At 37.8% G+C, this 22,720-nt stretch overlaps 1 protein-coding gene across 5 annotated transcripts in view; it reads left to right on the top strand.

Moving 5' to 3' along the window:
- The window catches only part of col16a1 (collagen, type XVI, alpha 1), a 98,402-nt gene that overhangs the window by 27,748 nt on the left and 47,934 nt on the right, over window positions 1–22,720 (top strand). For all 5 annotated transcript variants that reach the window (XM_042012238.1, XM_042012235.1, XM_042012236.1 and 2 more), the window contains exons 5-8: window positions 1,771–1,894; window positions 2,630–2,911; window positions 3,917–3,997; window positions 20,160–20,228. In XM_042012238.1, coding sequence (XP_041868172.1) covers window positions 1,771–1,894; window positions 2,630–2,911; window positions 3,917–3,997; window positions 20,160–20,228 — 556 coding nt within the window. The remainder of the gene's footprint in view (window positions 1–1,770; window positions 1,895–2,629; window positions 2,912–3,916; window positions 3,998–20,159; window positions 20,229–22,720) is intronic.

Below are 22,720 nucleotides of genomic sequence, written 5' to 3'. Positions count from 1 at the left end.
TGTTTTTTAATCCTCCGTTGTGCTGAATCCATGCTCATGTGATTTTAGGAGTTCCTTGACAGTTTTCTTTAAATCTGATTATAATCTGTGTATCTTAATGAGTTACTTGGTGTTACTTACGGTAGATTCATTCATTATTAAGGAAGACGGGACTTTTATCACAGCTTAATTAACTTCTTTCACAAGTGTAGCTACCTGTAAATTCTTGGTGCATTTCAGGCAAAACCTTTTTTATTCATGCATCTACCACATTTTTGTGTTTTTAGAAGGATACTCCATCTCTTTCATGAACTTAACCAGTTGAGCAAAAATTACATTAGCCAATCCATTTAGTACTGAAACCATTTGGTTACATCGACAGGAAAAAAAACAAAAAAACAAACAAACAAACAAAAAAATAAATAAATAAAAATAAATAAATAAAAAATGGGGCCACTTATCCTTAAATTGTGTAAACAATTTCTAAGAAATCAACAACCCAGTAAGCTCAGTTACTATTCTAAAATTACTTAAAACATTAATATATAACATGATTAAATCATAATTGCACGTAAATTTGTGTTTACTTAACAAGTAAGTGGGGGGGGGGGGGGATAAAAAATGTACATATATATATATTTCTTTTCTCTCAATCTCATCACGGGTCGCTATAAAGTTTTAAGAAACCTTTATTTCATCTTCAAACTGCAAGTGCACCTCTGTCTTTTTTTACAACAGCTGTGTTAGAAACGACATTACACCGTACATTAAATTGTTTAAGTCACCGCTGTTACGTTCAAGCCATGGATATATTCTGAGCCAGTTAGCCTGAAACTTGGTAACGTTACCGGCACTGGTGCTACGACATCACTGACACCACCAACGCTACCGATCTTTTCCTCTGATGTTTTTCCCTTCAGACGATGTGAGGCTAGATTTGCATGTAAATCAGCCGTCTGTGAATGGATCGGTTTAACGGCGGGAGCAACACTGCAATGGCAGAGGAAACTCAGAGCTTAGAGAGAGAAGGGGAGTGTATGATTGATCTGTGAGGAAGTATTCTTCTCCCGTTTATGTTTATGGCTCCGATGCAAACCTTTACTGCACATTCTTACACACCGTCCACTGTAATTGAATGTGGGAATTTCCCGCATTATAAGAGCTAAGTTTGTAGGAATTATATTATGCGTGAGTCCTGCAATCCCGCACTGAATTTCAGGCCCAGAATGAAGGCCCATTTAGCAGTCACTGCCCTGTCTGCATATGATGGATAGTTTCTTGTAAAAACCTCATTAGATTTTAACGCCGAATTAAAAACAGAAGCACCAAGACTGCATGAATTTGCTTATGCATCATTGTTTTCTGATTGTCAACCAGCCAGCTGAATTGCGAGGATTTCTGTGTTTGAGCTGGTTGATGAGCTGGATTTTATTCTTCCTCCTTTCTGTTTTTCTTCTTGTCAGTGCTCGTTTTGGACAGTACTGCCCCTAGCAAGCAGTTGTTAAGGTGCAGCATTTCTCAGCATTCCCCACCCAACTGAACCAAGTCCCCTGCACCCCCCTGGTGTGATTGCACCCTTATATTAATCAAAAGCTGCTTAATACTTGCACAAACAATTTGCAACAAGACTTTCCCAGTGGTAATTGTTCAGTTTTTGGCTTTTAGTGTCATTTAGGAGTGATAAAGAGTCACATTCATTTTAATAAAAAGCTGGTACTTGCTTAATAAACACGATATACTTTGTATTTGCAGTATTTTCACAATCTGACTTTTTCAACTTCTGTGTTCCAGTCAGGTGTTCCCTCATGGCTTACCTGATGAGTTTACCCTGATCTTCACCCTGGCTTTGAAGAAGGCTGCCCTGAGGGACACCATCTACCTCTTTCAGATATCTGATCAGCAGGGATATCCACAGGTGAAGCCCAGTCTTTGTTCATCATCCACTGCTTTACATCTTTGTGTTACTCACGCTTCCACCTCTGTTTCCTCCTGTCCTCAATCATTCCCTCCTCCCCTTTTACTCTCTTCATTGATCTTTAACCTTTTAATCATCCCACTTTTTCCCCCCTTCTCATCACACTTTTGCATAGTCATCCACTTTCAGTTTCGATTTCTTCTCTCGCGTGACATCTTTTCAATTCTCTCAGCCCTTCTGTCCCCTTCGCCTTTTGTCCTTTCTTATTTTTCATCGGGCACCCACTGTCTCTCTCCCTGTTTCTTCATCGGCCTTTCCTCAATCATCTCTTGCACTTCTCTTTCATCCACCTTCATTGTTATTCATATGTGTTCCATGATGAAGCACTAGGGTTCGTCTGAGTGCCGATAATCACTATGAGTCTGGGGCCAGATTTAAATACTTAGTGTGTATGATGGATGGAGGCTAAGTCGCCTCATTAGGGGTGATTGATTGGCCATACTGCTCCTGTGTGTAATTAATATGTCTTCCTTTGTACCTCATCGTTGATTGTCTGTCTTACAGCTTTGTTTGGTGCTAGACTCATCTGTTTATTACTCTTTGTTGAATCCATGGCAAGTCAGACAACTTGAGATACAGTGCATTTTTATTTAGTCTTTAATTGATACAAGCCCTCCGTTTTCTTCTTTCACTTTTCTTTCAATGCTAATCCTTATTTCTCCACTCAAAACCAAGCTCTCAGTGGAACTCAGTGGTCCAGACGGCACCCTTTCCCTTCGAGCCAGAGGGGTGGACCCCACGGCCGAACCAGTGAGCTGCATTTTCTCCGGGGAGGGAGTGAAGGCCCTGATGGACTTCCGCTGGCACAAGCTGGCCCTGAGCGTGCAACAAGGTGCGGCCTCCCTTCATGTGGACTGCAGCTCCATTGAGACAAAGCCTCTTGAGCCCCGAGGGGTTCTAGCAACCAATGGACACACACTGCTGGCAGTTCAGGCTTCAGATGCTGGGCCAGTGCTGGTATGACATTAGCAATAAAATCTTTGTTTATATAGCACTTTCTTTTAGTTTTTATTGCTCCTCCATTAATCTGAAAGTGAACTTTTAACTGTTTTCTTTATTTATCAATAGATTACTTGTGTAAAAATGCTGTGGGAAAACGGCTCCCTGATCACTGGCTGTCATCTTCACAACGCCTGTTTTGTTCAACAAACCTAATTAAAATATTAAATATACAATAGAATTATGTTAAAGGTGATAAATAGATTATTAGATAGAGAAATAATTTTATAAACATTTTTTACTGTGATGTAAATGTCATCTAAAGTTACTGTTTGAACATGTAGTGACCTTTAGTATCTCTACATTTGAAGAGTAAATTGTTTCAGCAGCATAATGAGGAAAATGAAATCTGTTGATTAGATCTGCAGCATATAGAATGGCATATGATATAATTTAATATTCCAGTGTCATATAGAATTTAAATAACACACTGGGCTCTATCCACTTTTCAGACATAGAAACATTTATCTAGCACAAAGTATATGCAGACTTATTTCACATTAATCCTCTTCCCCCCGAAAGCTTTTGTCCATTCTGTCTATGCTGTCCATGCATGTATGCATTTATGCATGCATATGTCAGACAATGGGTTATACCCTGAAATTCAGTTTCTTTGTAGTAGTCTTTTCTTGTCCTGATTCCACCAGAGAGTGGACCACTTTATAAAAGATGGTAGGATCATTAACAATCATAATCAGTTAACTGGCTTTGTTAGAATGCAGGAAAGATCTTTTATTGCTGGAGGAAGGACGTGTTGATACATGCACGCACATACACACCCACAGGTGAACCGTCTGACAAATAGCTTCCCAGATGCTTCCTATAAATGAGAAATTAATTGGGTCTCAGCCTTGTTTACTGCTTCATTTAAACTTATAAAATAAACAAAACAGAGGAGTTATAGCTGTGCATGCAAAAGATCTTGTAATCTAACTTCCTCTCTCCTTCCACTTTCTATTGCAGATGGATATTCAGCAGGTGATGGTGTATTGTGACCCTTTGCTCGCCATTGAAGAGGCCTGCTGTGAGATACCTGGTGCCCGGGTAAGACTGGAGACTATTATTAACTGTGATTAACAGTTAGGAGAATGTAGTGTGGAGCAGAGGCTCGGTCAACCTGAATCACCCTACATAGTAATCACCTTCCTGCAGAGCCCCTCTGGTTAACATCGATAGAAAAAATTGACTTGTGGCTACATGTTACTGATGCTTAGCCAGAAGATGTTATCCTGTGGTCACAGATTACAAACGTGCTGGAATGAGATAACTAAATACTGTCCAGGCATTACTAATGCATCAATAGCCTGCTCAATATTCGCATATTGTTTTAATTTCAAACTGTGGACCTTCAGCACTTAAATTAAGTTTCTCTTACTTTAGTGTTCTGTTAAGATAGAGTATGAAGAATGTCCCCTCAGGGTTACCATAGTGTTTGTTTTTGTGGGATTTGTAGTTTTCCCTACACTGGGATTTCCTTTCTTCCGAAACAAATATATTAAATGGAATTTAAGTTACAGTTAAAACCTTCGGTCAAACAATTCATATTTGTTATCGGTCCCTTACATCAGAACTGAGAAGGGAATAATAGCTTTTATGTATTCTACCACAGGTACTTGGAACAGCTACAAAATAAACTAAGCTCACACTGTTTGGTAAAGCTAGAGGAATTTAAGTCTGTGATAACTATTCTATTAAATGAGTCTTTTACTGTTTGTTATTGATGTTATCTGATATGTGTCTTATTGTTTTTACTACTTAAAGTTTCTTTTCTAAATTCTTATCATCAGTTTTTATAGTCATTTCTATCTTTTATGTAATTTAGTTGTTACTTTTGCTGCCATCTTGGCCAGAGTACTATTGTAAAACATTTCTACAATTATAGAGGTTAACCCCATGCAATTCTTCAATGTTATCCTAATATGGCTTTTTATAGATAAAAGACTTGTTGTAGACCCACTTTTTAACTGGACTACTTTTACTGGACCATTGCTGATGTAACAGGACCATATCATTTTCTACTGGAATACAATATGGCTTTAAAGACAAATTCCATTCATGACTGGTCAAAAATACTGTAAGTATTCACTGAATGTACAGTTATGATTGTAGCCTGGAGTGGTGTACATCATTCAGATCACAAGAATCTTTGCTTTTCAATGGTTTCTAACATGTGTTAGAGTACTTGGAAGCACTGGCGTGCACAGATAGAGCCTTGGTGGTGCTGAAGCATTTGCCCTTGCCATCGGGGCTGGAAAAGGGCCCTTTTTATCAGAATAATTTTTTTATATACTGTGTATTGTATGTGCCCCACTATGTTGACGTGATTACACACCCCTTACACACACATGCACCGTTTCGTTCCCATTGTTTCTTTGGCAACATGATCACCAAAGCGGGCACCAATGAGGCACATCGTAAGCATGTCTAACAGCTGGACCATCCGCGAAGTTACTTCCCACCGCTCCACCTGCCACTACTCAGGTAACTGAACTATTTCGAGAGCACCGCTTGCTCCTATTGTAAAGTAGCCTGTTTGTCTCATTACAGCCAACTGCTTGCTTAATGAGCTTTGGTCTAGCCATATTCAGTAGTACCTTGCTAAATGTTAGGCTAAGTGGTAACTACAAATGCGGGTATGTTTGGCCTTTTCTTCCACAAAGTTTTCGCGACATATTCATAAACCACATCGCACAGCGTTCTCCAGTTGTCCATCTCTTTTGTCGCAGATTGTAATTATTTGAAAAATCATTTTTTTTCTTTATTACAAGCAGCATTATTCTAAGCAGTCTATAACACTGTTGGCCTCGGCTTTTATCAATTGCAGCATGCCTAGAAAAGAGAGATTAAGAAAACAAAAATTAAATGAGCTACAGCAGGCAGCTTAGGGGAGCAGCTCTCTGCTGGCCTGGATGAAGCCATCAAGCAGCAATGAGGATGAGGAGGAAGATGATGAAGGTGAAAGGTCAGAGACAAGCCCAGAGTCATGTTAACTGTTTAAGGCCTTTTAATAATTAATAATAAATAATATTTCCTTAGATTTCTATAGCTTTTTTCTTGACACTCAAAGCGCGTTACAATGATTGGGGGACCTCAGGTTTTTAAAAGTGAACTTTTCCACAAATTTTATTGAACCATGTAAAAGTGTCCACAATGTAGTTTGGCAGCCAAATCTGATACAAGATTTATTAGCCTAGTACATTATTTTGTCGCCCTACAAATATAAGTTGTATCCATGTTAGGCCTTACAGAATTCACAGTTATTTTGTATTTACCATTGTAGGCTAATAATGAAATGTTGACCATCACAAATACCCAATTAGAATTTGTCTGCAGAACACAGCTAGTGGTGAGGCACTGAAGTCAGACTATAGCTGTTGCAGACTGGTGTTAGTCTCAGTGGTGTAATGCACTGATTCTTGTCACTAAGCAGCCTTACTCAAAGATGCATCACACATCACTCTGTTCTCTCTACTGTCCCACAGTAGGCCATCTACCAGCATGGAAGATGAGAAGGATAGGGAGAGCAGTGTCATATAACATATTTCAATTAATTTTCAAGTACATAAAAGCCTCTAAGCTAGGCAAACGTAGTAAGCTCTGTTGTAATATTATAATTTCCCCAACATTAAAACAGAATAAAATAAAATGAATATAGTGCTTAGTTACAAGTTTATTATCGTGTTCCCTTGTGTCTGTAATCCATGGCCACAACGTCCTAATGCGTGGCAACAGAATAATATATTAGCAACACATTAGTAATCAGCAATCAAGACATAGTAACTTTTTAAAAAAAATTTTCTGTAGATGTCAGCAGGGGGCTCTGTACGTTTCACTTCAACATGAACATTTATTTTAACTAATATATAATTATAAAATATTTCCAGTTACTTACAGAAAATGCTGTTTTTTACATGTTCTAATTTTGTTTTATTTTTATATCCATTGTTTAAAAAATATGAGCATTTGAAAAAAAAAAGGTATAGCAAACTAAAAACTCCCCTGTTTGTCTCAAAATGGTACATTTGAATTTTTTTTTATATGACAGATCTTCTCCATGCCTGATCTGTTAGCCATGCACTGAAATGTCCTAGTTGCTAGCTACTAGCTCCTTGTTCCTTAGCCAAGCTTAATCCCAGTGGCTAGCTGCTAGCTCCTGGTTTTTGAGCTGATTCAAATCCAAGTAAATGTCTTTGTGTTGATCTGTGATGGACTGGTAATCTATGGGTTTAACCTGCTTCATACCTGACAGGAACAGACTGGCCATCTGGCATTGTGGGCATTTTCCCTGTTTTTTATTGCTCAGACTGGTCCCTAAAACTCACTAGATTAGCAGCCCAACTAATACTGGGCCGCTAATCTATGCTGATCTTCTGTCGGTTTGGCATACATTGTCAGATTAGCATACACTTGGTTAATGAGCATTTCACAGAAGACAGCAAATGTCCCAACAATTTAGCATACTACTGACTTCTCAGAAATTGTGTCAGCACACAGCCGACTGTGAACCCATAAGCAGTTACATTTCTGTGTTAAATAGCAAATTAGCATTTGAAGCATTGACTTACTATCATCCAGTGCTGTCTCCCAAACTGCGTGTGACTGAACATGTAATGATTAACTTTACAATTATTATGACTAAATTTACTATAAAATGTCATTGTAACCTATCAAAACAGCATACGTAGTGCATAGAGATGCTGCCAAAATGTCTGTCCAGAGAGGATTGACCCGTTTGCCACAGCAGGACCTCGATCAGCTGCCGTGGATGATACTGATGGTAGAGGGTGTGATAAGCTGCACTGCTTTCACATCACTGAGCTTCTGTTCTGAGTAGAGACCCATTAAACCCATTAAATCTCATCTACATGTGCCAGTTAGCGTTGAACATGCTAGTTGTTTACAAAGTTATGATGAAGGGATATAACATGCCAATAAAAGAACTGTTTTATTTCCATGTTAGTTTGTTTCCTTACATTTGGGAAATTAGTGGATGACATCAGTGTTTCCAGCAGGGGAACAGCTGGTTAACTGGTGGTGTACACAACAGCAGATCTTAAATGTAGTTCTTTTTTGTCTTCCTGAACTAAATCATCTTATTGATTTTTAACCTTCATTCATCAGCATTAATAGTGAATCTGTAGCTTTCTGATTTTCTTGATCAGCCTATCTGATATTGGTTGTGGGTTGATAGTCGGCTACGTTTGGGTCCGAATGTGTTAGAGGCAGCTTCTTCTTCATTGTTTGTGGACAATATATACAATTTCTATGTATTCATATTTTTGTCAATATGTTATACTGATGCTGCTTTTTGGCTCTTTATCAGAGAATCCAGTAATTCTTGGCCTGACTGAATTATTATCTCTATTCAATCTTATATTGAACCTGGGTGAGATTACATCTCCCGATGAGAAGAGCAGACAGCAGGCACACAAGACACAGTCTGTACACTTTGTCCAGGAACAGTTTTCATCTGATCCATCATTTATCATGTCTGTTTTTTTCCTATTTCCTATTAGATGTTTATTTTTAAAAACAAAATCCACATCTTGCAGTATTTAAAGTGTTTGCTCTCACTGACTCCTGCTAACTCACTGCATGGGCTGATTTTTTTGTCCCAGTCCACCCCTGATGCCAGCTGGGTTAAGTTGCAGCCCTCTTGCAACCCCATATTGGCATAAACAGATAGAGGATGGATGGATGGAAGGAAATCCGAGTATCTGGCAGCTTAGCAATACCTTGGCAGGGACCAGTCCCTGTGACTTGTCTTTTTATCTTTTTGTAGTTTACACAAACTTCTCATTTCATCAGCACACAAAACATACATTCAAAATAGTTTTTCTGCCCTACGCCAAAAGTAGTCAGGATTGCTTGCTGCAGTCTTCTACATGGAAAATACAGTTTGTCTGTCCTGTCCTTTCTGTGATGGTCGTGGTGTTCTGCAGATTCAAAGCAAAAATGACCTCAAAAAGGGAAAATAACCACTGCACCCAGTAGTGGATACTGCCATTGACTCCCCCCCCCCCCCCCCCCCCCTCAACTAGCTGAGCCTGCCCTCTAAAATCACCGAGCAGGGTCCAACGAAAGCTGGATCATCTTCCAGAGAGGGGCGTGGACAGGCACCACTCATGAACATCTAAAGGTTCAGACACCGAAACAACCCGTTCTCAGTAAAGCTCACTAGAGCCACATTTTTTAAGGGCTGAAATTAATGACCGAGGCTGAATTAGGAATAACACACTTTGAAAACACAATAGTTGAACCTCTGGTACCCATGTGAAATTGTTGAAAAAATTTATAATAGGGGACCTTTAACAAAAAATTTGAAGTTATATATTCATTATAAGTTTATTAATAGAATTGACTCAGAATAACTGCGGACCACATATTTGAGAGACATTAGCTTGCCGCATCAAGCTGACAGTAACACACATACTGGAAGTAAAACAGCTGACCTGCGTATCCATGGAAGAAAAATTAACACTTTTCCAGCAAATGATGATTTATTGATTTTTAACTGAGGAGAATTCCCACTGCTCCCAAACCGTCAGGTAAAGCACATGAGGATGGTACGTCACGTCTCACTGAAATCCAATTTCATGTTTGTTTTTGTCTATCTTGCACAAAATACCTGCACCTCAGTCTCTAGTGCAGCGCACAAGAAAAGTAGTCTGTTAGGTGTCCCTGATGGCATGATACAGTTTGTCATTTCCTAGAAAACAATTAAGAATGTTGATTTATCTTGCACTTGGGGCATGTACTAATTTTGCAACCAATGAGACACTTTCCTGGATTCTGAACCTCTACAGGGCTGATATGAAGTAGTTCAAAATTTTATGTTGTATCTCATTTGTCTAATATGAACAAATGGAGTCTGATGGGATGTTATGTACTGAAATACTCATTGTCTGGAAGCACTAGCTTTGCAACATTTCTGCTGGCTGCTTAACTTGAGTAGAAATTCTAGTTTGCATCATTATTGTATTAAAAAAAAAAAAAAAAAAAAAGCTTAGATTTCATCTGTTGTTTGTACAGAGTAAACAAATTATTTTGGACAGACCAGTGACACATTTCCTTTTGTTTTAGAGGTTTGGTGCAAAGTTGACTGTTTTGTGCTTTTTATAGTCTAAAATGAATCAGGGGGATCAATCGTGTCAAACAATTTCCTTTGTCACTTAAGTCAGTAGTGAAAAGTGACTAATTTGACAATTACAGGCAATTATGCAGAGACAATACACATTAATGAAGAGGGCTTGTGTGAAAAGGTTTCATTCTCTGTCAAAGGAAAAATTTTATAAACATTTGGAAAAAAAAAAAAGATGTTATTTTTTCAACGAGGGCATGTGCCATTTTAACTCACACCTGCCAGATGCAGTGTAACATCAAGAATTTAAGTCCGCCTGCACACGCTTTGTACATGCAATTGCCAATAAATTGCAGCAAATTAATCAGGGGAACCATAGACCTCAGAAGACATCATGCACTGGAAGGGCTTCTCATTCGATGCATAGATGTGCAGTGTTTCCTTTATTTTGTTAAAGAATTTAGAATTGAAGCCATAAGTTCACTGTCTCAAAAAGAGACAGTAAAATCAAATGTTTACCCTTACATACTCTTCATATTTTGGGCCTTCTATTTTGACCCAGACCAAGAAGTCCCTCGTAGTAGGTGTTTGCATCAAACTTTAAACTGCAGATCTATTTAGCTTTTGTCTAAATAACATTTGTCACATTAATAAATTTTTTAGAGAGCAGATAGAGTTTATTTTTTGTAAGACTCATTTTTTGGAAAGAAGCAACAATTACTGCACATTATCATGTCCTGTTTGACAAAAATGCCATAATAACTTAGATATATTTTACTTAATTTAAAAATACCATATGCTTTCTGGAAATGTTAGAATTTACAATATAACCATATTTTGTCATTGCAGCCACTCAACTCTGTCTTAATAGCTATATCAAGGCAAGGCAAGGCAGTTCATTTGTATAGCACATTTCATGTACGGGACAATTCAAAGTGCTTTACATAAAACAAAGGCATTACAGATATTTAGAAATAGTAAAAGTCATAATCAACACATAATCACAATAAAATAATAAATTACATTAAAATTGTTAAAAGCAAGATAAGTTAAAAAGTTTCTGTGCAGATTTCAAGCATAGGCGCATGCTTGACCTGGATTTAATCATGAGAAATCATTAGTATTTCTTTTTATTAATATTTTCTTGGCTCTAATGACCTTTATTATACAGCTAGTTGACAGAAAAGGGGGTCAGACATGCAGCAAAAGGCCACCTTGTGGAAGAGCCGTAGCCTCTGTTCATGAACTGGCTGCTCGACCTGTCGAGCAATACACCACTCAGTATCAATATAAGTCCACATTTATCGCTTAGAAGATAAAACAAATGATAATGCTCATTATGAACTAGTCTCTGCAGTTTTACGAGATTTGAATAACAGATGTTACATTTCCTTCCCTTTGGACCCTTGTGTTGACTTCTTGCATGAAGAACAGTAGATAGTATTTGTTTTTTTTTTTACATAGGCATCTGCTTTGCTGCCTGCGCCTCACTATCAGTCATCTTCATCGGAGGTGCTGTAATCAGAGTTGTCTTCTACTCTGACACGTTCTTCTCCGAATCACTATCAACCTCCTCATCGTGGAAGATCAGACCAAAGATTTGTTGTCTCGTTGCATATCAGTTAACGAAATAACAGCTTATATACCTTTATAAAGTTACGAATGCCCCACCATCCTCTTCCAAATCCAAACTAATTCAGAATTGTTAATTTTACTATCATTTATATGCTGTTTCACTATTTCCAGATAACCACCATTGCTTATGAAAGGCCAGCAGGTCTGATTAAGTGTGCACGCAGACAGCTCTTGTGCAATTGTCCAGGTTCGCCTTAAACTCTCTCACCACTATTTTTAAAAAAAATAAATAAATAAAAAAAATACTCAGAAACATGACCTTTGGTATTTCCCTAAAACCACAATTTTCCTAAATAGGACCCACATTGTCACATCTAAAAATTATCTAAATGAATGCGGGTCAAATATGACCCAAAAGAACCTCAATGTCCACAAATTTATAGCACCTGTATAAAAAAATAAACTGATTTCATTTCTATTTTTAGGTCACTTTTAGAAAAGTCATCAAATCTCAGGCCAAATGAATATTTAGGGTAAATTTAATGCTGTCAAGTTCAAAATGAATCAAAGTTGACCCTAAAAGTATATAAGGGTTACATGGACAGTATCAAGTTTTTAGGCAAAACGAAAAGGCAGTAATCAAATGTTACTACTATTTTCAGTATTGATTATTTAGACATCTGTTTTCATGTTTTCAAACCTTAAACAACAAGCAAAGGAGCTGTTTTCCTTAATAAAGCACAAAGTAACTTTGACCAAAGTCCTTCTTAAGGCCTGGTTAAAAAGATTATTGGGCTGTTTTTTGTCCCGATTTTGCCCCTGCAAAACCAAGGGTGGCAAATGTCCAACTATCTTAGGTCTTCTAAGATAAAATTATCATTCGGTCTGAGTTGTATTATGAGCACATTTTTCTCGACAATCGGCTCCTAAACAGGTTGCGGCCAACAGTTGGAAGTATTGAACATGTTCAATATTTACGACCAAATACCTCCAGATGTGTGAGGAAAGCCGACGACTCCTGAGTTGTGACTGTGTGGATTGTGACATGGAATGGAACGTGGCCAATTAGAGAGAGAGCTGTTATTTTTTTGCACTTACGGCTTTTTCTGTAAACAATAGTCCTAAAACCACCATCATTCCCTCATCTTGTATATCCTCTTCCATGCTGGATGTTGTGTTTTCTGGTTGTTGCCATGGTTCTTCTTCTTCGTTTCTTTTAGATCATGTTTGATCATGACAGATTTCCCGCTCGGAGGATTCAAGATCGGTTGTGAGACAGCATCGATATGTGTTGCTCTGTGATGAGATTATCGGAGCAAACCACACACAGTATGATCATAACTGTTAAATGTCTGATTGTTTATCTTCACGTGTGAGGTCTCGAACAGAAGAAATCTCATTAGATTAAAACAATTCTTTTGTGTGTACCAGGCCTAAGTCGAGATTTTAGGCTTGTGTAAACTTTAACTTTAGTCAACATCTGCCAATGAAATTGTAGTTTTAATACCACTTCTCCCATCAGTTAAACTAAAGCAGATTTATGCTCACATGGTGTCTGCGTCAGCGTAACCGCCATAGGCTTGGCATAGCTCTGCAGAAGCTCAAGTCACACCTCTTCCAGGCCTGACGTGCAACCCTGCTACGCAGACGGTTGCTCGGGGGTACTCCCTCATGATTGGTCAGTTTGGGATCACGTGTTGCCTGATATCTGGACCTTCTCACTGAATTTGTGTGGTAACCACTGTTTTTAAAAACAATAACCAGTGGATCAAGTTGATGAGAGGCTTATCAAATTATTTCCTCGTTTTCTTCCACAATCTAATAAAGACACTGAACCATACTGGATGCCATTGTTGTTTTCAAACAGAAAATACCTACCGAACTGAAGTGAACCAGCCAAAGAACTCTGACCTGGTGAGTTTACCGGCTGATACCACCCCTGCTGCCACCTTCAGGTTAGGAGGAGAAACTGCAACACGACACCAAAAAAACGCACACCCCCTACGCTCGAGTGCGAGAGCAGACTCGCCAGCATCAGCTATGCTGTAACCGATCGCATGCAGACGCCGCAAAAGGATATATCCTCCTTTATACTAACAGTGACAGTAACTCAACATACTGTCCTCTGCAGCGTCTTCAAAACAAAAAAGAGAAAGAAAAAAATCTTTATTTGCTCGATCCATGTTTTTGTTATTCATCGTAAAATGTCTTTAAAATTCATTATGCTCTATTTAGTTTCTATTAACTTGCTTTCGATGAATTTGTCAGACTTTCTGTGACATTTGATCATATGTAAACCGCTTCAGAAAGGGCAGATTCCTCACATTTTCTTGTATTTACAGTTGTCTGTTTTATCCACCTAATGTTTTCACCTCTTTTATATTTGTTTTACTGTCTAACAGAAACTTAAGACAAATTCTTTATCAAATAGAAAACACATCTATTGGATTAGAACAATAGAGTGCAGGAGTAAGTTTAGCATGCAAACAATTGCAAGCAAGTGGAGTTATTTTTTAAGCTGAATATATTTTGTCCTCAGTAAACTTTTTGACAGAATTCTCCAGGGTGTCTGGGCTTGCATGTCTGGGTATGCACGAATATGTCATTTTTTTATTATTATTACAAAATGAATTTAAAGTAGGAATACTCGCATAGGGTGGGAAGCTGCTTTAGAAGTATGAAAATGAAGTCCTCTGCAGGAGGGACTCCATGCTGCAAAATTGATTAGAGGGGCCTCAAGAAGAAAAGATTTTTTTTTTCTTTTGCTCTTGGCTTGTGTGCTGTTGGACTCCCTCCAAGCTGCATTTAAATTTGAGATGAGAAGTGGAAGAGCAAGTGTGCAAATATGTAGACACTTACACACCTGTGGTGGCTGTAGTGCTGACAAATGAAAGGATGTAGGTTCATTATGATGCATGGTAGTAGAACCATGAGCACCTGGTTATGTTTCAAGATAGGAGAGCAATTTGGGAGAGACACCTCAATAGCAGGGGTCCTGGGGTCATTAAAAAAAAAAAAAGAAATCTGGATTTTTACATTGTCTCTTGCCTAATGTAATATTTAGCCACACAATAATGAGATTAACGGAGTTATGAAAGCTGAGAATGCATCAGTGTTTAAAAAATATTGATCAGTAAATAATTAGCAGAAGAATGCACCTTCAAATTATATTTGATCATAACATTATGTAGCCTGCTGTGGTTGAAGCTTCAAGCTGCTGGACCATCGTGAGCTGTAAAGAAAAACAGTTTATAAAATTAAATAACTAAACAAATTATCCAAATTATATGATTTGAATAATTAAAAATAGTTTAATATTGTTAACCTAGGGGTTGCTATGAAAGTCAAATAAATACAGCAATGTACCAAAAAATCTGAATTTCCTACATGACCTTCAACAAAAAGTTGAAAATTGACTTATTAAAAAGGTTAGTACTGCATTGTAAGAAATATTTTTTTGTCTAAAGACTAAAAAGTTAAGGAGCAAAAGGATTACTTTTTACTTTCACTTAACAGAACGGACATATAAGTGCCCCATATGCATCTGCTGGGAACCTATAAGTGCAACATGATTTGTTTCTATTGACTGGATTTTGTGCTTTGAGTTTTCATTAAGTATCATTTTCCATAACTGTTGTTGTATTGCTTAAATTGCAAACAATTTCTCAGGAATTATATTGTGTAACTCTGTTACACAATATCATGTGATCAACAGCATACCCTTTAAGCAGGGGCGTAGCATGAAATTCTGGGTCCTGTGTGCAAACAAATTTTTGTGGGCCCCTCTTTGAACTTGATCGATAGCTCTCGCACATACTTTTCCCTTGGTATAAGACAAAGGTAACAAGTATGATCTTAGCTGAACCTCTAAATGGTAAAATGGCTTCTCTGGCCAGAGGACTGATTCATCTGGCAGACACTCTTCTTCATTGCTCAGCCTCTCACTGTCTTCCTTTTCCTCAGCTTTCCTCTCCTCAACCTCCTCACTACCTTCAAAGCAACCTTCACTTCCCATTTCTTCACTTGCCTCTTCTATCTCACACTCTGTAACAAGGACAAATCCCACGCAAGTCAGATATAAGATGATTTGAACCTGCTTATAACATAACATACAATAGGATAAAACTTGTGTTACTAAGATTCCTTCACCTAAATCATCTGCAGATGATTGTATGTGAATTCAAAAGCTTAACGGCCTCCATGAGCTCGTCGTGTCTCAAATCTTCTTATCACCTGGACCTGCTGCTGTGTTTGAAACTGAGGTCCATGTGGTTTATGATTTTAAGCTTTGCTAATACCGATGTTACAATGTTACCGAAAGGTTCCGTGTATATATTTGCTATGCAATAAGCTATTTGCACCAACAACAACAGGAATGTTTTCTACTGTACCTCCTGTCTTACCGGAAAATTATTCTACTCTGTATCTTATACACCTGCAGGCTGGAGAACTTTCTGATATATGTCCCTTATTTTCAAGTTAATGCACTAAATGAAGTAATTTAGTAATAGTTATAAGACAGCCCTTTTCCCAGGTTATTATTTATAAGGTACTGACTCAAAAGCACCAACAGTAGGTGATATAATAATCAGACTCTGACTAAAATTCATTGTGGCCTTAAAGTTGGAAAGTTTTCATTCTGTTTTATTTTGTTACTTATATTGATAATACCTGATATGATATAATAGTAGTTGATAACAAATTAACTTTTGTTATCAACATTAAGACTTCGGGGTGCATTCAGTTTTTTTGGTTAACAGGATCAAGGCTGTAGCTGCTATTGATGACACCGGGGTCTGGAGTTTGGTATTTTTTTTGCTGTGTGCATAATAAAATTTAAAAAATGAATACTTTTGAGTCACGTGGTTATCTGAGAAGAAAAATTATCAGTGATGTCCGGATTGATACTGAAATATTCATTCCTCCCATACCAACTGTTTTTATTCTTGAACTGACTCTCAAACTTAATCTTCTTCCCATATTAATAATTATCATTAATGTGAACACAGTGGAAAGTAAACTGTCAGGATAAGTAGGAACTACTTCATTTGTCTGCCACTGTCATCTGCAAAATAAGGCACAGCGTAGCTTTACAGTAGCGTGCTGCTCACTCACTGATCAGTGATCAATCAGTCCCAAGTGCTGTCATGTGTGGAGACATTTCAGCTCCACAAACAGCAATGACGCACAGTTCGATGTGTGGAAAGACCACAACCCCCTTAAACATCTGAGAATCAGTGCACAGAAGAAGAGGTGATGAAGTGATCTCAGGAGGAGGAGGAGAACAGACTTGACTGTTGGAGATGTGTTAACACTGTTGCTGAATTTTAGGAAAGTAATTACCATCGTTCTGCTAGGTTTAGGTGTTTGTGCTGAATATCAAACAGGAGTTCCCTTCAATCTTAATACTAAGGCTTCCCAATTTGTTCAAATGTGCTGTAATAAATATGGTTATCATATAAGTAATGAAATATGTAAAGGCTGCATGAGTTCAACTTGAAGTTTTAAGTTAGTGTGAACATAGTAATATGTCTCTGAGATCAGCTCACATCATTTCAACAGGCCTAGATAATTTTCTGTAGAATAAATTGTTACAAATACAGTTGTCATTAAAATATTGGCAGTACTGGGAATAACTGAAGATTTAGACAGACAGACAGACAGATTGATAAATAGATAGATCTGTTTTTTATCCATTCGTAAAATCAAATGATTTACAGCAAACACTTTGATGAATTTCTGTTGGTAGTCAATCTGTGTTGGCCCTAAATGAATCCTGACCAGCAGCATACAGACAACTGCTTCTGATATCAACTAAACTCAACTCTCTTATCTAAGAGATTACAAAAGAAGCTGCTGCTTCTTACTTAATTTTCCTAAACTATGTTTATTTCTCTTCCTTTTCTGGTTTTCAGACTGTATTCAGTTTCTTTGGGAAGTACATGACTTTCTTCTCTGGCTGCACTCTGTGTGTAACTCAGTTGAACAACCCGATGCTGATGTAGACTAAACCATTTTGCACAATTTTAGAGGGGAGATAGGGGCCTCACATGCCATGCGTCATTATTGTAATACCCAATGCATTCTCTCTGCACCTTTCCTGAGGCAAACTGACATTGATTATGACATTTTTAAAGGGACATTGTGTAACATTTTCTGTTTACTGGTATGTATGTATATATGTGTTATCATTGGTGTCGTATAACCTCTGCTAATGATCTGACACATTCTCGTAAGCAAAGAATTTTAGATTTGTTTTTATGTAGGACGGGTATGCCAGTAGGGCAGCATCATGACGGTCTGCCATCTTTAAACTACAGCTGTCTTAAAAGAGCACCAAGTATGCGTTTTACCTATGAGTCAGCACACAGTGAAATGAATGGGAGGGAGAGATAAAGATAAACAAGAGTGACTTACTACCCCGGCAAGCTGGAAAGTCTGTTAAATTATTCATCACAAAAATACAGGACCATACATATGCACCAGGAGCAGCATGGGAGCCATTTCACCATCATTAAAAGAGCATAAAAATAGTAATTTTAAAGACATTGTTACCAAACGATACAAAAAGGACAATTACAAAAAGGAAAAACATTGGGCTAGCCTTCCCCAGGTAGAAAGATCTCAAAAAGGAAAAAGATTTTACATTAGAGTCATTCAGCAGATGCTTTTATCCAAAGCGACTTACAGTGGTTAGGCAGTAGCGTTAAGGGTCTTGCCTAAAGGCGGATTTATACTCAAGCGGCATCTGCGTCACCGCCGTAGGCGCTCCATAGTTCTACAGAGGCCCGACACACACCTCTTCCTGATGTGCACCTCTGCTACACAAACGATTATGCGGAAGTATTCCCTTGTGATTGGTCAATTTTGGATTACGAGTTTCCATATTTCTGGATCTTTTCACTGAATTTGTGTGGTAACCACCATTTTTAAAAACAACACCCAGTGGATCAAGTTGAGGAGAGAATTATTCCTTCATTTTCTTCGTCAAGCTAATAAAGACACTGAACCATACTGGACGCCATTGTCATTTTAAAACAGAAAATACGTACCAGAACTGAAGTAAACCATCAAAAGAACTCCGACCTGGTGAGTTTACCGGCTGATATCACTCCTGCTGCCACCTTCAGATCAGGAGGAGAAACTGCAACATGACACCAAAATGATACCCTCTACGCTCGAGTGTGAGAGCACACTCACCAGCGTCAGCTATCCTGTAACCGACCGCATGCATACCACGCACGAGCATAAATCTGCCTTAAGGACCCAATTGGAAAGTGTTAATGTTTATCTCCTGGGGGAATCGAAATTTGGTCCCCTGCATGGAAGATGGATGCTCTGCCAACTGAGCGATCCACCTGCATTTTTAAAGGGATGCTGAAGTTGCCAGCTTTCTCCTTGACAAGTCAACGGTACTGCCTAAATGAGCCTAAAGCTAACTTTTTTCATTCGGCTTTGTTAGACAATGTTGCTCTTTACCATGGACCGTAGTTTCTGCCAAAATACACCAGCCTCGTTACAGAAGTGTGTTTACAGTTGCTTAAAGTGTAACTACACCCCCTACTTTTTGCATAACTCCACCTGCTGCTTAATTTTGAAAAATGCCAGAAGCTGCAAGGGTTGGGGTGCGAGATGTGGAGTGATCAGGGGCCAGGTTAGGATACACAGGCAGAAATAACTGAATGACAGACAGCAGCTCAGCGGGCACTAGCAAGATGGAAAGCAAGATTCATAACGCTATTATTGCGCTGGCCTTTCTGTGCTGTTGAAAAAAACCAAAACAAATAAAAACAACAAAAAAAAAAAATTAACAGGCAAATCAAAGAGCTCAAAATAATGGCTTGGAGCTCTAAGGGTTAAATTATATTGTATATTTTTAAACAATTTACAAGAATTTTGCAGGATGTTCTTGACCTAAACATCAGCAGTTTATGGTAATGCTAGTTAGCCAAAGCTAATGATCAACCAAAGAGCAATAAAAAGAGATTGCATTTCTCATACCTCTGACTAAAATGACACCACACTGATATTTCACTTCAAATAACAGAATAAATGACCATACATTTATTCTTCTTGAAATCTTGTGAAATATTTGCATAGTACTTATTGTGAGCTTGTTAGCATGTTAGCTTTTATATATTACCATCAGGTCTAATTTGCTTTCCTATTGCATGGTACGGCATGGTACAACTTCATTTTCCATTACAGACAGCACCATTTCCCTGTTTGCTAGATCAGCTGTAGCCTTACAGAAGAAGCACAACTTTGCTGTATGTGTTTATTACATGAGATTGATTCAGCAAATAGTTCATCTAAATACCTTACAAGCATGGAGTTCAGATTGGTTATTGCTCTGAATGGGTTTGCGATGAGACTAGTTCTTAAGTGTTTGAGAATCAGTATGAAGTATCATCTGAGGTAATACCTCCATACAGTACCGAACGGTTCCATGTAATGGAAATGTGCCATAAGTAAAGCTTCACAGAGAGATTGGCATGTCACTTATGTATTTGAACCTATTATCTTGTTTTGTCTTTTGTTTGCTTGTAGTGCCCTCCTGATGTTTCCAAGAGCCGTCGTGCTGCAGAAAATGACCTGCTTGACAACACATTTAACCAGGTAAAATGCACACTTCCTCCACATACACAAAGAAAGAAATAGTCTTTTCTAAAGATGTTATTCTTTGGCTATAGTGGTCTTTAGTGGCAGTGGAAGAGACAAGAAAGGGGATCAAAGAGAGAGCGAAAGAGTTGGATTCAAACTGGGCCAGCTGTAGCCTCTGTATACAAGCAGGCTGCTCTTGAGCTAAGTAGGAAAATGAAGTTTCTGCTCTTATATGGAAAAAAGTACAACCTATAATCACACACACACACACCCCAGACCATAGATAGAGACTAGGGATACAAATGCAAGCCTGTTCCCAAAGATGTTGGGTTTACGTCAAATTGTATCATTTTCAGTATGAATCAGTTCAGTACAAATGAAAAATTATTATTTTGATGGTGACAACAAAGACAAAAAATAATAGATATTATCATGAGACATTTAGATTCAACCTTCTTTTTCATTTTATTCAATATTAATAATTTTCCAAAGCCACTTTTTTCACATTTTGAGGTTGCAGGGATACTGGGTTTATTCATGGGAAGGGTACTTCACAAAGAGGTCATGGGAAACTTTTCACTTTCTCAACTTCAGCAGTTGTTGTCCTCAGTTCTTACAAAAAATGGTGTAAAATATAAAGTTGATGCAACACAATAGTAAACATATTAGCGTATCAACTTTATGTTCCACCTTTTTGTTGAAACAGGGTTGGGCACAAAATACCATACGCTGCATTTATCTTTATTATGCTGTCATTCTAAAAATGAGAGGTAAGCAGTTATATCCAGGAACAAAATTAGCTGAGGATGACCTTTTTGCATCCATCTTTTCTATTGTGAATGAACACAACACCCACTATCCCAGCAGGTGTAGGCATGACTCATTGCAGAAACGGACATTGTTCTTAAGACTGAGCTGTCTGAGATGCTTCTGTTGGCCACTTAGCCAAATAAGCTTGCTGTTTGCCTTAGAATCTGAACAATGATGAAGTTGTTTTATTATGTTGTAAATTCCATCACTTCTGAGTTTTCTGTGTAGTCTGATCAGGTGCCTACTTCAGTATTGATTAAGTTCTGAAATCCATTTTTATTTTTACACTTGCTTGTTTAATGATTCATACAAAGGGGATCTCAATCCAGTTACTTATTCATTGGGGCCTCGTGTTTGTCCTGTGGAGTGTTATTGTTATGCTCAAGCTCTGGCAGACTTCAGATCTTAGTAATCAATCCCATTGATGCTTCCAGACATACTCAAGCATCTGATGTTTCTCTCTCTCATATAGTTCTTATTTTCCATTCTCTGCCATCTCCTTTTGCAGATTGGCTGTTTTATTATGACTTCATTTTGTGTTCCTTAAAGTCTGTGCAACAAACTGTATAATATGAATAAATTACCCCAAAGTGTGATGGGAAAAATTATATTAATGCAACATTAATTTTCATATTAAACATGTCATTATGTGCCTAAACTGAATTTTTACAGAAATAATTGCATGAAATGATGGATTAGCTACTTTTATTTTTTAACCTTTCTAAGATTGGAACTTTTCTGTTGATTTATTTTAGGTAATATGCATAATTGTTCAACAGTTGTAATAGATACTAATGACAGCAAAAAAAAAAAAAAAAAAAAAAAACAGCTAGTTTGTTGAGACCAGCAAACTTGACTACATCACTATTTATTTTAAGTACCACCCTGTACATGTAATGTCCTTTACAGGATACAGCTTTTGGCCCCATGAAAGTAGTTTTAACAACAAGAGATGACACATATTTCTGTTCTCCTTTCACGTTTTATTTCACTTTTTTATCCATTATGTCCCTTTTCCCAGTGTCTTCTTTTCATAAATACTGGTAAATGTAAGCACAAAGTACAGACAAGTTTTGTACACAATAAATGGACTGTGAAATCCAGGATTCACTGTGTATCCCAGATGTTACTGAGTCACAGCCTCCATTAAGCTAAACCTGGCTAACTGAGAGCATATTAAACCCTCCACATGGTATGCTGTTTGTGCTATATATGGAATACTCTGCATTATTGCTACAAAAGAAGCACAGGGGATAAGCTCTTGGTGAAATATCCCTTCTGTGGCTATATTTCTCTCTCCCCCCTTGTAATGTAACCTAAAGGGAAATACAAGCCTTTCTTTCATGCATGGAGAGCTGCAACATTGGGGAAAAAATTTATGCAAACAAACAAATACAGCTACAGCTAGCAGTCACTGTGCCCCAAATGAACTGCCTAGAGTTAGCTTAGCACTCTAGGTCTGCAAGTTTAACTTCATTGGATGTGATCTAAGCTGGTTGCAAATTCACAAAGGAGACATACCCTATCAAAGTATTCATTTTTAGATGTCCTAATAGTTGGGTGTTGTTAGCATTAGACTAAACTGTGTTAGCCATTTCTCCTTTTTGGAGCCAAATGTCATAATTAACAGGCAGAAAGAGTGATCAGTCTTCTCAGATTTTTTTAGGAAACACAGACAAAAAAATAATAAAAATATA

This window comes from Melanotaenia boesemani, chromosome 17, assembly GCF_017639745.1.
Source record: "Melanotaenia boesemani isolate fMelBoe1 chromosome 17, fMelBoe1.pri, whole genome shotgun sequence".
NCBI lineage: Eukaryota > Metazoa > Chordata > Actinopteri > Atheriniformes > Melanotaeniidae > Melanotaenia > Melanotaenia boesemani.
This window is presented reverse-complemented; position numbering and strand designations above follow the sequence as displayed.